Consider the following 15,139-nt stretch of genomic DNA (forward strand, 5'->3'; position numbering starts at 1 on the left):
TTCAATTATATATTTTTAACTACCAGATATTGGAATAATCTAAAGGATGGCACCAAAAAAATAGCGAAACCGTTAATATATTAAAGAATGTCATTGACAGAGAGCTTTTCTCTATGATTTATGATTATGATGAATGATATAGGATATTATAATGCTTTATTATTATTTACCTACAGTTATATCAGTTTTAAACTTCTCATATTTTTCTATGATGTATGATTGTGATAAATGGTGTACATAAGATTGATACGTACCTAATCATGTTTATATTAGTATCAAATGTCTGATATATAATAAATAATTTGTACTTTGCTAATGTTTGATTGACTGTTGCATGAATGTTATTTAGGTATTATCTTTATTTAGGGCCTGCTTCAGATTTGCAGCGATATTTTACTTTTCTTTACCATTAAAGGGTATTCAAAGGTCAATTGACCTACTCAGCCCTATTTACGATATGATATGATTGATAAATTAAAAACGCAACGATACATCCATAATAATTTGCTTTATTCACTCCAAACTTGCCTTGTAATTGTTTACCATATTACATTAGAGGGCCATTACTTTAGATACCCAAAATTATAGATTGCACATGAATATATGGAGTTAGGGGCAGATGTTTGGGTATGAACAATATAAAATAATGATTGGTGCAGGACAAAACAGCAGAGTAGATTGTTCAATTGTAGTGGTAGACACATGGCGTTATGAACAAAGATGATGTGAAACTGCCGTGTCCCCACTTATTTGCAGGTCTGACAGCCTTATAAATTATCGGTTCATTTTTGTAATAGAAACTCTCGCTCAAATTAACGCAAAATATTGTCCATTATAACAATCTTAATTCAAGCCTATAAATGCGTTCGGATATCAGACCTGATAATAAGTGCACCTTGGGTAAAACTGTGAATCTCTAACAGTATGATATCGTTTACATTTTCACGCATGCTCATTATAGTCAGATCTGCCGTACTCTGGAAAAACCCATATTTGAAAATTTGGCCAGAAAACTTCTCCTTCAAATATCGATCGATTTAAATGACCCTCATCTTGGCAAAACTACCAAACCTCGGACTTCGCGAAGTCCCAGGTTTAAGAGTTTTTGCCAAGATGAGGGTCATTTAAATCGATCGATTTTTGAAGAAGTTTTCTGACCAAATTTTTAAATATGGTGTTTTCCAGAGTACGGCAGAGATGTAGATAATGTGATGACAAATATTCGGCCAAATTGAAGTAAGAAGCAAATTTACAAGAAATGCAAAGATTTAAATGAGTAGCAAATCATAACTTTAAATACAATACTGGCTGGATTCAAGCACGCTCTCTCTCGAGAAGCCAAAAAAGCGTGCTAGAATCCGAGCGAGCCAAAATCCTATGCTCATGCGGGGCAACGATATTTTACATAGATAAATTTCAGTCACCCATCTCCTGCATGCTGTTGCAGGGCGTGCTGGAATTGGAATTCAGCGAGTACTGTATATGCCATTATACGTTTTCTTCGCATCATTCATCAAGCCTTTTCGCACAAGGCTCGGGTACTTTGCACATGGCTCTCGGATTTACGACTTTTCTCTGTCAGAATGAGAGGTTTGCCTTCAAAACTGCTTTCTAAAGGGGAAAAAAAAGGACGAATCGATTTTCTCAACCGCGTCGAATTATTTTCACATTGATATTTTGAAACAGGACATTTTTATTCCATTAATAAATCTGTTCAAAATTGAACGATAATCATTTTTCTTATGTTGACATTTTATACGGACTTGACCCAGTCAGAAGATAGGATCTTAGTCGCTGCTGTCGTAAACAAACATCTAGATTTAATATTTTCAGTCATCTTGTTTTCTGGTCATGATATGGCCTTAAAAGGGAGACAAAGACCTGAATAAATAAACTCATCACCAAATATAATATAATCGTTTTTAATGACAGTTTGCTTTCAAAACAATACCATATGCATTTGGTATTCACTGATAGAATAACTATTCATCTGGTCGTGGTAAACAAGATGTGAAAGATTAAAATCACAAAACACGTTTGAAACAAGTTAATTAACTCTTAGTCTTTCGGCAATAAAGACAAGACAAGACTCATACAGAAAGCAAATATTTGGATAAAGTTTCGAACTTAACATAGGATTAGACCACTAATCTGTCTGCGACAAGTAATAGAAAACAATGTAAAATATGTTACAATTTGAGACAAATAATTGAAAACGACGTGATATATGATATGATATAATCATAATGATGTGGAACTGTCTAAAGTTCTCAACATGACATGTTTAATACATAAATCAGTCTCGCCGATGAAGGGCTCGAACCCGGTACAATCCTTGTTTGAAGTTAAGTTTGATTTGACGCTTTCTTCATTTTTAAAACGTTTGTGTGGGCGTGTGTGTGAGAGAGAGAGAGAGTGTGTGTGTGTGTGTGTGTGTGTGTGTGTGTGTATACGTGTGGGTATGTGTGTATACTGATGTGTATGTATTTATGTGTGAGTGACCCACATATTTGAATAAACGATACATAATCGATAGTGCAGAAATGGAGGAAAATGCGTTTGAAATTCGTGCAATCCAACCCAAAGCCTTTATACTTTATCATCCGTCGCTATACTGACATCTTAAACCGTCGGTCGTCACAAACACCTTTTAATTTCGTTTGAAAAAAGGAATAGAAAAGAAAAGAAAAATAGAAATTAGAAATAAAAACCTAACAATAACAAACAAACAAGATTGTGATGGATGTTCTCTAACCAGCATATAAATATGACAACTCTCTCATTGAAGTATTATGTTGCAATAAATAGTGTTGTAAAAAAAATTGAATATAACCAGTTAACTGCCGCACTATGGAAAGACAAGTATTTAAATATTATTATTGTTCTTGCTTTCATGATTATTTTTGTCTTTAATATTTCATTGTACTATGAACTTTGTACATTTATGATTCATTCGATCATGACCAATTTTCAATTACCAGTATTCTATGATAGTATATTTCGATTTTTTATTGCCGTATTGATACATTTTTCCTGACATTCAAAGTTGTGCAAAACTGTCTGTGAATGAAACAATGCAAGCTATATGAGATTCTGTAATTATAAACTATTGTAAAGGCATTTAAAGGATAATTCCTATTAAGCCTTTAGTAAGATAAGATAAGATAAGATAAATATTTGACTAGAAAATTTGTCCTTCAAATATCGATCGATTTAAATTACCCTCTTCTTGGCAAAAACTCTCAAACCTGCGACCTCGCTCGAAGTCCCAAGTTTGAGAGTTTTTGCCAAGATGATGGTCATTAAAATCGATCGTTATTTGAAGGACGGATTTTCTTGCCAAATGCACGTGTCTTTCCGGAGTGCGGCAGTTAAATGGTTAAAACCAAACAAATGATCGACGATTTAAACACACACACACACACACACACACACACACACATATATAGATAGAATGCGCTTGGCCAAGGAGTTCACAACATTGCCATCCGGAAGTATAACGGACCAACACACAAACTCTGTGTAACCATGAACTTTTATAGTCTGGTTAATACAGTTTAGTGAGAACAACTCACAAACGCGGATGGCAAAAACAATAACAAAGGCCTGAGTGACGTCATCTGCATACCATCTATATATATATATATATATATATATATATATATATATATATATATATATATATATATATATATATATATATATATATATTATTTTTTTTAAAGCAATGAAATAATAGTGCTCAACTTTTTGATAAAAATAACAATAATAATAACAAAGGCCCGAGTGACGTCATCTTCGTTCTATCTATAGTTAGCATGGAGTTGACGTAACTCGGGTCTTTGTTATTGCTTTTTGCCATCCGCGTTTATGAGTAATTCTCACTAAACTGTATTAACCAGACTATAAACGTTCAAGGTTACACATTGTTTTGTGTGTTGGTCCGTTACATTTCCGGATGGCAATGTTATAAGCTTCTTAGCCAAGCGCATACTATCTATAGATAGTTCGAAGATGACGTCACTAAGGCCTTTGTTATTGTTTTTGCCATCCGCGTTTGTGAGTTGTTCTCACTAAACTGTATTAACCAGACTATAAAAGTTCATGGTTACACAGAGTTTGTGTGTTGGTCCGTTATACTTCCGGATGGCAATGTTGTGAACTTCTTGGCCAAGCGCATTCTATCTATAAGGTGAATGCGTTTATGAGTCTCTGTCCTTTTGTTGTGTCCAGAACAGTGAACACTATTAAGAGGACAACACACATGTAAACACTTCTGTTTGGGGTTTCATCGTCAACTCGTGGCCTGATACCAACCCCCAAAAATGTCGTCAAAAGACATGTCTTTGGCCACAAAAGAAAACAAGTCGTGAGTTGTATTCAACAGTTCAACCAATGAGATCAATTGTTTCCTTGACCACAACTAAACACAACTCACTAGGCGGTCCACAAACCTAAAAATGACGTCAAAATATGGGTCTCAGTGATTTTAGTGTCAGACTTTAAGTTAACGATGAATACGGTTTGATGGTTTCTACGAGTGAACAAAACTCATCAAATCACACAGTTCATTAAAACAATGGCCACAACTGAGAAACCAATCCTCTGTGGAGAGGTCTTTGTTAATCTGAATGGGAGCGATCTATATTCATGTTTTCGTCCAACCTAGTCATCGATCACATGATTTGTTGCTGTACAACGATTGGACAGTTCTCAATAAATGTAAACACACTGATTTGTTTTGTAAACATAACCATGTGTAAATATGAACAAAATGACCAATCGTGATGTTAGATATTTCAAAAACTGTGAACATTTTTCACTACGTAGGTCATTTTGAGCACAATTTGCAATGTGACCAATGGCCTCGAGCACATGGAAAGGTAATATTGATCACGTCACCAATACTCTTCAACAGTCGTAACGTCACTTCCTTCCTATTGACGCATGGTAACTTAGTAACACTGGCTCTAAACTATCGGAACAATGGCGGACGCCCGTATGAATTATTTCTCCGGCGAGTATAAAGCGTATCCAGAAGGAAAAAAAAAAACACATACATTTGATCATGTTTTGACTTTTACACATTCTGATCACAAGACATATGAAAAGTTCTAGCCAGCATGAAAAATAAAAAGTAATGATTCTCTTTGTTTAGAACCAAGATGGCCGCCGTTGCCAGGCGGCGTGACATCAGACTATTGAATCGTATTGACGTTTTTGTATATTTGGTTACATAAACAGTACGATAGTAACTGGTGAGAATTTTGTCAAATTATAAATGCAGGCATTGTAATGATACATTGATCAATCTTATCGTTAGTGACTACCAACTTTTGTTCCACATTACTCACGCACGTGAGTGTGTATCTTCAAAAACTAAAGTGCAAGTGCTGCATTCAATACCAACAGGTATTTTGGGGATCCTTTAAGGTCATGTGTTCTCTGGAGTCGTAGAGTGATGGAGCGTATAGAAATATACTCAGGGTGCCACAAATACAAGCTGATGTAAAGATGTAGAGGAAAAACCGGTCCATGACCATTGCGATGTATTTCCAATCGCGTTCCTCCTGGAATAAAGAGAAAATGGAATTGTATTACAAGTAGAAATATTGCTTCACGCTTTGAATAATGAAAAAAAATATACGAATATCAATCCTAAACCAAAGCAAAAATAAAACAAACAAATAAAAAAGGAAAATCAATTATGCACATTAATGTGTATACGGTGAGTTACAAAACACAACATCTGGGTCCATATTTTTGAGATCATTGTCACACCGCCTGTAACTGATTTTAAACGCACGCAAAGAGAAATATCGAGCAGACCCCCTCCCTTTTTGTGTTCACCGTAAGGACCACGGAGACTGGGAGGGAGAAAGTATGATAGACAGATATATAAACATTGAGACAGAGGAAGAGAGAGGGGGGTGAGGGGGGGGGGGAGAGAGATAGATCGATAGAAAGAGAGAGAGAGAGAGAGAGAGAGAGAGAGAGAGAGAGAGAGAGAGAGAGAGAGAGAGCGAGAGAGTTCGATAGACAGATACATAACTATTGTTCTTTTGTGTTGTTGTTTTTATTTTTTTTAGTGTTCCTTCCGTCGCTTCAGTTGTAAACAAAAACGATTTCGCGATTTCGTTTTTTTCCATGCCAACTCTCGGTGGAAAGGGAAAAATCTGAAAAGGCGTGTAGGAAATAGTGTCAGTCAAGCAGAAAGAAAAATACAAGAAAAAAAAACATATAAAAAAATCTGGGAATCGAACCTCAAACATCTTGATTACCGGTTAGACGTGCTACCAATACACCACAAAGAATACCCAACAGTCGAGACAACTTAATGCTTATATTCATGATGCTCCCTGGGATGTTCTTTGTGTCGTACCATGGAGGTACAGAGATCGATTCCTCACAGCGATGCGTGGCATTGAACAAGTCAGTCAGCTCGCCTTAGCTCACTTTGAACAAGTCACCTCGCCTTAGCTCACTTTGATCAAGTCACCTCGCCTTAGCTCACTTTGAACAAGTCATCTCGCTTTAGCTCACTTTGAACAAGTCACCTCGCCTTAGATCACTTTGAACAAATCACTTCGCCTTAGCTCACTTTGAACAAGTCACCTAGGCTTAGCTCAATTTGCGGTGCTATACTGAGGCTGACGCCTGGGCTATTCCAGTCTTCCCTCGGAAAAGACCCTAAAAATGATATGACCCCACAAAGCATGTCAGGGGGATAACTAACTGGGGTGCATTAACCATAGTTTATCTTAACCTGTCGATATTCAAATTCTGGGGCCAAAAATGTTTTTTAAATGGCGTTTTGTCATTGTATGGCAGAATAAGTCGGGCAGGGTAACCCTTTAGCACCCGCTACCGTTTATTCACACTTAAACAGACAGGTGTGTTGTAGGTAAGACTGTAACCCCCCCCCCCCCCCCCTTCTATATCGATGTTTGTGTAATTTGGCGTTTACGACTGGTTTTACGTAACTAGGCCTGCTTTCCTCATGTCATGTTAGCACTTTATATTAAATAAACGATTCTTTAATTCCTTTTGATTTTGCTTGGTTTGAAAATATAACAACGAGAATAGATGTTAGGAGGTATCGGTACAAATCCAATTAGATGCAGTTAAATCTAGAAGCGATAACTGGAGGGCGAGAGAGAGAGAGAGAGAGAGAGAGAGAGAGAGAGAGAGAGAGAGTAGAGAGAGAGAGAGAGAAGAGAGAGAGAAGAGAGAGAGAGAGAGAGAGAGAGAGAGAGAGAGAGGCGTGGTCTTGGAAAAGAAGAAGAAGAAGAGGAGGAGGAGGAGGAGAAGGAGAACATAAAATAATATGGTTAAAGGCTTAATTTAGAATCATATCCTTTAAATGCTTTTGATATGAATAATATCATCAATGTATCACTAAACAAATGAGTAAGAAAACATTACTGGTCATATATCTTGAAGTCTTTGATAATACAACTCTCATTCGATCAAAATTTAAAAATTAACCAGAGAACATTCATTCTTTGTTTTCAATCTAATATTATTCCACAAGTGAATGGTACGAAACATTAAATATTTTTGCCTAACATTAGTATTACATCTGGATAAGTAAAGTTTAAATTCATCTCCCCTTGTAAATATTACAGTAGAGAAAGTAATGAATTGTGATGAATCAATAGTATCTATCCTGTGTATCAATCTATACATTTGAATCAAGTCACCACGAATTCTTCTGTAATTTAAATTAGATGTGGGAGGAGGAGGAGATGATGGTGATGGCGGTGGTGGTGGTGATAGTGGTGGTGGTAGTGGTTGAAATGTTGTTGAGGTGATGGAATAGGAGAAGAGGAGAAAGACAAAGAGGAGGAGGGGACTGAATGAGAGCGATTATTTTCGAATTTAAACCGAAAAGGTGACGATGATCTAACATTTTAATTTTCTTGTAGCAAAAATTGTTAGCGGGTTAGTTAACACAGCAAGCCTCGATTTTATTGATTTTTTTTTTCAAATCATAATACATCACATCATTTATCTGGTTTTAGCGTCAGGCCAAAGCGTTTACGATAAAAAAAAAAAAAAGTAGTGACAGCGTTGCGGATTGGGTCGCTGCTCACTTGATACAAAGTGTAAGATATCATATCGCCTTGGGGTAAACTTGAACTCCGCCTTTAAAGCTTATTGCAGTCATGATTTCAACTTCTGATCCTTGTAACTGACTCCTTGGGTAAGTGACTTTTACATGAATTTGAAAACATGATTCGGATGTCATTGAATACTCAGCTATAGAAAGAAAGGAGAGTACCGAAACAAAAAGAAAGAGCAGTTAACATGTGACATGTACCTTATCAAATAGAAATTTAGTTCTATCTCCTGAAGGAGCTAATAAAGTATTGTAAAGCGCAATGAAGCAATGTGTAGCACAGCGACTACGTTGTCAACAGTGGAAGTGCGCAATATAAATATGTTTTATACATATTTTTTTATATATGAATATGTTTTTAAAATAAATCTTTAAAAATCTAAACTTACAGCAACATCCTCGTCCTCTTTTCGAAGGTGGTTGGCAATAAAAGTCACGCCTTTAATCGCCTCCAGTATTTCAGGAGGAAAGGGAGATGAAGAGGGATCCACGTCCAAAAATTCTGATCTTCCTGCTCTAACGTTTTCGTAAGTTGGAGGAGGCTGAGGCTCTTGTTCCGATGCCGACGTCGTCGGTCTCATCTCTATGCCGTTTTCCGTTCTTACAGACACTCTACTGGTGGACATCGTTTCTGGCCTTTTCATTTGCAGAAGCCTGGGTAAGATTTCTGTAAAGATCTGCCTGACCCAAGGCGACATCTTGTGTGTAGTGGGCGATTTGAAATTGATGTGTAGTGTGTAAACAGTCATCGTGATCGACATAGTCACAACTATCATAATAAATAGTAAATATTTCCCTATGAGTGGGATAACGAGCGATGTGGGCGGGTTCATTTCGGAAAGTAGCAAAAAGAACACGGTGAGGGCAAGGAGAATTGAAATAGATAAAGTGATTTTCTCCCCGGAGTCGGATGGTAAGTAAAACACAAGCACGGTCAAGCATGAAATGGCCACACAGGGCATGATGAGGTTGAGAGTGTAGAAAAGAGTACGGCGTCGAAGAGTGATGTTAAATGTGACATCAGGGAAAGGCTGGGGACAGCAGGAATAGTATTTCACACGCCGCATGGCAGTAACATTCAGAATATCCCATTCTACGTTGTAGTAGTAATCCGTAAGATCAATCCCTCGCGGAATTATAATTTCGTCCTTTCGACCATCACTTTGATGTTCTGTTCCATTGCAGAGATGCTGAAGATCCACTTTGTAGCCGTTGAAGCTCCATGTACTGAACTTTAAGAAACATTCTTGGATGTCGAAAGGAAAGAACTCTACGTCTATCGGACAGTAACTCTTGTAGATGGCTGGGGGTTCCCAGACAACCAGACCGATGTGATTGACGAGGGCTTTGGTCTTCAGCGTTATCTGAAAATCTCCATCAGCGCTGAGGACAAACAAGAGACAGTTGGAAAAAAATAGTTTGGGAAATAATTAAATAACAATAATTCAGAAACAAAAGAGTCGCGATAAGAGAGTCACGTAAAAGTATACTTTTCAAATTCTTGCATTTGAATTTTCCAACTCGCTCCTGAAACAAGAGAGAGCAAGAATCTGCTAACTTATGGGGGAGAGGGGAGTTATCGATCATTTCAACAAAGTCTATGTGGTTTGGGTTTTTTTTTTGCCTCCCCCTTGAAAAAAATGAGCTTTTATATAGCGCAATATCCACTAAACGTGCTCAAAGCGTTTTACAAGGGGTCCCTAGCCAACAGCAACACTTAACATGTATGACGAGACTTGACGCCAGTTAGGCAGTATTATAATTTTTTTCCCGAACAGAGACCAAGCTGTTAACAGCAATGTACTAATTTTACACATGAGTGCGGTGAGAGAATGTGAGTAAAGAACCTTTTCCAAGACACGGGACTCGAACCCAGGACTTTCCGATCCGAAAACGAGTGTCGAACCACTAGACCACATAGCCTCTTTAAAGAGGAGAGAACTAGAGCACTTTTGGGCTTACTTGTTGTAAAGGACTAAATCTGGAATCCAGATACTTTCGGATGGAATGTTTAACACCTTGACACCCCCATAATCTTCTGGATTCCATTGAAGGCGACTGTCGTACCACTCCTGAAATTAAGAAACACATTTGAATTAATATAGTGCATAGTGTGTGTGTGTGTGTGTGTGTGTGTGTGTGTGTGTGTACATATATTAGATAGATAGATAGATAGATGGATGGATGGATAGATGGATGAATGAATGAATGAATGAATGAATGAATGAATGAATGAATGAATGAATGAATGAATGAATGAATGAATGAATGAATGGATGGATGGATGGATGGATGGATGGATGGATGGATGGATGGATGGATGGATGGATGGATGGATGGATGGATGGATGGATGGATGGATGGATGGATGGATGGATGGATGGATGGATGGATGGATGGATAGATAGATAGATAGATAGATAGATAGATAAGGAAGGAGAGCAACATCCTTGCATATCTAACAAAAATATATGATTTGAAACTAGCATAACACAAACATATGCCTCTTACTTTTCACCTCTTCACTCAATCAAAAAGGACAAATCTCCATTTTTATCGATACTAACTAATCAAAGCCAAAGTATTTGGCGAATATCGATTTTATAAAACATAGAGCAGTAAAGTTAGGTGCCCCAAACGTAAACAAAGGTCGAGAAGCACGTGGCAAACCACATGTTCCTGTCTTGACAGCTCACGTTCCAATGTAAATAATAGAAAAAAATAACCTTTAAAATTTGGCTGTTAGGTGGCAAAAGAAACACATATTCATAAATACTCGATCATGCATCAAATAATGTCTAGATATGGATATTTTATGGAACAAAAGGTAAAATTTTCTAAAATTTATCAAAAGTTACAGTCTATCTATTTTTAGACCAGAGCAAATTATTGCGCTGGTGTGAACAAAACGAGAATTATTCGGAGCCTGATTTTCAGAATAATTTAGCCTTATATTATTATTTCTGCAACTGTTAGATTTTATGTAAACATATTTTCAATACTGAAAGTGTATTGCCTACAACTCAAACTACAAAATTGGGAGACCTATATTGTGCGTAAATTATTCCGGTCCCTAACGGAAATCACTAGCAACTTGTTATTGTTTACGTTTGGGGCACCTAACTTTACTGCTCTATAATTTATCAAGGAGTCGAATCTCAGTATGATTGTATGCACTGGCCTCTTCTGTCGTTCACTAACTAAACACATTTTTAAAATTTGGCCAGAAAACATTTATTTCAAATATCGATCGATTTAGATGACTCCTTACTTGTATAATACGTCTCAAACCTGAGAAGGGATCTATATTAGGTTTCTTTTCAACAAGTCTGAGATTAAAGGCCCTAAGTCAGGAAGGGGTGCATGTCAATCAATCAAAATTTAAATTAAAAGTTTTCTGTCCGAAAAAAAATGACGGTATTGCAATTATTTATCAGCGTATGGCAGTGTTGACTGTTGACCCATCCATTTCATATTGAGTGGATGGGAGTTTTGGCGTGTGTTGAAATATCCATACGGTTTACACACTTGTCAAATATCGGATTTGAGTCCCTTATTAATCATAATTCATTCACGTAATATCTCGTCTTGTTATAAAAAAAAATATCAAGCAATGCTAATCGCAGTAAGTAACTGAATGGGCGATAAAGATCGCAAATACTCCAGCCACGGTATCGTGTCCTTGATTAAATCACTCTACGCTCACTAAAGTATTTGACTCAAGTGTGGATGAGTAGCTGAATATAAGCAGTGTTCTATTTTGTTAAGAGTTTTAGAACAAAAAGGACGCCTAACAGAAGATATGTACGGTAGGAAACGGAACTACTACTAATGTTCTAAATAGCCCGCTGGAATAATCGTTCAAGCGCATTGAACATAGTTATTTTATGAAAACGGGCTGTTTTTATGTCTTATTTATTTGATTTTACCTGCAAACCTAACACTCGTGCGGCTATGTGATCTTGTGGTATAACACTCGCTTTCAGATATGAAGGTCCTGGGTTCGAGTCCCGCTCTGAGAGGTGCATGAGTCCTTGGAAAAGGCTCTTCACTCACATCCTCCCGCCGTACTCATGTGTAAAATAAGTCCCTGGCCTTAAACAGCTTTGTCTCTGTCGAAAAAAATTGTAATATCGCCTAACAGGGTCATGTCTCGTCCTACATGTTACGCGTTGGTTGTAAAGCGCTTTGAGCACGTTTAGTGGATATTGCGCAGTATAAAAAGCCCACGTTTTTTTTTTTGTCGTTTTTTTTTATTGTTTGTTTGTTTGTTTTTTGTTGTTTTTTTGTCTCTTTGTTTTTGTTTTTGTTTTTTTGTTTGTTGTTTTTTTTTTTGTTTTTTGTTTTTTTTTTGTTTGTTGTTTTTTTGGTTTTTTTTTTTTTGGTTTTTTTTTGTTGTTTTTTTTTTTTAACATTTTCACCAAAAGTGAGTACAGTATTAGCGATACGACTGAGGATTTAACACAGCATGGATTGCTAATAGGGAACATAATAATTTGACGTCAAAATACTGGTTCCAATTTCATTGGGAGTGTGAAACCAGTTCCCCGAGGACTGGATACATAATTGTGCAACTGATCTTCCGGTTTCCGAGTGATGGCATCTTATTTTGTAGCCTAAATAAATGCTGGTCATCAATAAAGATCCATCCTTGCTCTTTTACGCCCAGTAATCATAAGAATCTGCCTATACACCCTGATAATAAAATAGTTATGCCACCGTATGACTCATGGGGGTGGGAGGGGGGGGGCAGCTTGACTCAGCGGTACGGTCTTTGTTTCGTACCAGAAAGATACCCAGTTCGATCACACGCCGCTGTGCTTTCTGGTCTTGAGCAAGTCACCTCTACCTAGCTCCATTAACGGCGCTGCATTGCGGCTGACGCCTGCGTTATTCCAGTCTTCCCTTGGAATAGATCCTAGAGGCAAATTTCCCCAAAAGGATGAAGTAAAGAGAATTTTATTTATTTATTTATTAATATGAAACCTATTTATTGTTAGTCTTCCGATGGACTCGCTGGTTACACACTTCCAATGAGTTTTGAACCGTCAAGTCTTCTCTGCCCTATTACATCGCTACAAGTTAACTGTCGTGCTCTAATAAAACACGTATTGAAATATTTGGTCTTTCAAATATCGATCGATTTAAATGACCGTGGTCTTGGCAAAACTCTCAAACGTGGGACTTGGGAGTTTTGCCAAAGATGAGGTTCATTTGAATCGATCGATATTTGAAGGCCCAGTTTTGTGGCCAAATTATTTTATACGTGTTATTCCAGAATACGGCATTTAACTGGTTAAATGAGTCGGATTAAGGCGATACTTGAAACGCGTGTTGCAATGCTGTCATTGCCCTACATATATATTTTTTAAAAAAATTTTTTAAAAGAAAAAAATTAAAGATAAGATGTCAGGTTAAAATAAATCCGATTCCGGCATCCAGAGGATTAAAAGTGATTCGAACGTGAATGACTTGATATATGAAAATCCAGACAGTTCCTGATTTCCCTTGCGAAAATTTCAGTCGCAGCCTTTGAAAAATAGGATGAAATCCTCAATATATTTTATGGATGCAGCAAATTGGTTCAGTGAAAAAGAAAACCAAAACTCTGGGATTCATACAACACAATTTATAGAATCTAAATAGAGGTTTTTTTCGGGGTTTTCGGTGCTTTTTATGGCCTTATCTTTTTTTTTTTTAATGCACAATTTTTATTTCGTCGATATCTAAATCTTGGAAATTTCCCACAAAGGAATCAGTCATGTTTATGTTCGTTGTCTGTGTAGTCTATGCGGCAAATGCAAAACCGTATTTTTAAAAATGAAGTTTATAAACCATTTATTGAATTTTTAAAAAATGTCCTTCCCAATGGATCTGTAGGAGAAACTTTATTATTATTTTATTTTATCTTATGACTTTATTTTTGTTTGTTTTGTTTTTGACTATAAAAATTAAGATCACAACAATAAAAGTAACACGTGACGAATCATTGTATCTCACCATAAACGAGGTGCACATATTTGCAGGTCTGACAACCGAACGCAGTTATGGGCTTGATTTAACATTATTGTAAAGGAGAATATTTTGCGTCAGTTTGAGTATATTTATTCAATTACAACAATGAACCCATTACAATAGGCTTCAATAGTCGTGACGTCACTTCCCTCGTAATAACGCGTAGTAACTTAGTAACTGGTTCTAAACTATCCGATCAATGGCGGACGCCCTTATGAAATACTTCTCCGACGAGCATAAAACAAAGGGTATCCAGAGGAGAAAAACATTATAAATCGGATCATGTTTTGACTTTTATTCTGATCACATGACATGTGAAAAAGTTCTAGCCAGCATGAAGAAGAAAAAGTACCGATTTTCTTTGTTTAGAACCAAGCTGCTGGTGGCTGGCCGGGCGTGACATCAAACTATTGAATCCTATTTGGGTTATCAGACCAGTTCAACTTGACAAGACCAATGGAAGAAATAGCGATCTTTAAAAAAAATAAAATAAGAAGAAAAAGAGTAGGAAAAAAAGGACCACGAACAGTGATCAGAACTCAACCAGAGGAAGGCGTAACCTTATCGAAGACTATCCAATGATCAATAGGAAAAAGGGAGAGATCTGAGATCAAGAAAAACTTAACCACAGCCTTGGGTATTTTGGTTAGATGAAGAGGAAATTACGTCTTGGACAAGCACCGAAGAAATAGATTTTCTGTTCAGTTAAGATTGCTGTTCTTCTTTTTGAGTAGCTTTGCAGCAGAGGTATAGATAGTATGCGCTTGGCTAAAAAGATCACAACATCGCCATCCGGAAAGTACATATAACGAACCAACACACAAAGCTATGTGTAACCTTAAACATTTATAGTCTGGTTAATACAGTTTAGTGAGAATCAATCATAAACGCGGATGCCAAAAAACATAACAAAGACCCGAGTGACGTCAACTTCATTCTATCAATATTAAATTATGCTATGTGTTTAGGTAAAATACTCACAACACCCGGCAGCTGGATATA

General features: G+C 36.9%; 1 protein-coding gene across 2 annotated transcripts in view; it reads right to left on the bottom strand.

Moving 5' to 3' along the window:
* Positions 1–1,908: 1,908 nt before the first annotated feature.
* The window catches only part of LOC144964723 (acetylcholine receptor subunit alpha-like 1), a 42,730-nt gene continuing 29,499 nt past the window's right edge, over positions 1,909–15,139 (bottom strand). For both annotated transcript variants that reach the window (XM_078899268.1, XM_078899267.1), the window contains 4 exons: positions 10,085–10,194; positions 8,512–9,505; positions 4,201–5,570; positions 1,909–3,459 (listed from right to left, as the gene is read on the bottom strand). In XM_078899268.1, coding sequence (XP_078755394.1) covers positions 5,400–5,570; positions 8,512–9,505; positions 10,085–10,194 — 1,275 coding nt within the window. In that variant the 3' untranslated portion in view covers positions 1,909–3,459; positions 4,201–5,399. The remainder of the gene's footprint in view (positions 3,460–4,200; positions 5,571–8,511; positions 9,506–10,084; positions 10,195–15,139) is intronic.

This window comes from Berghia stephanieae, chromosome 2, assembly GCF_034508935.2.
Source record: "Berghia stephanieae isolate SIO BIC M18660-M18661 chromosome 2, UCSD_Bste_1.3, whole genome shotgun sequence".
Classification (NCBI taxonomy): Eukaryota; Metazoa; Mollusca; class Gastropoda; order Nudibranchia; family Aeolidiidae; genus Berghia; species Berghia stephanieae.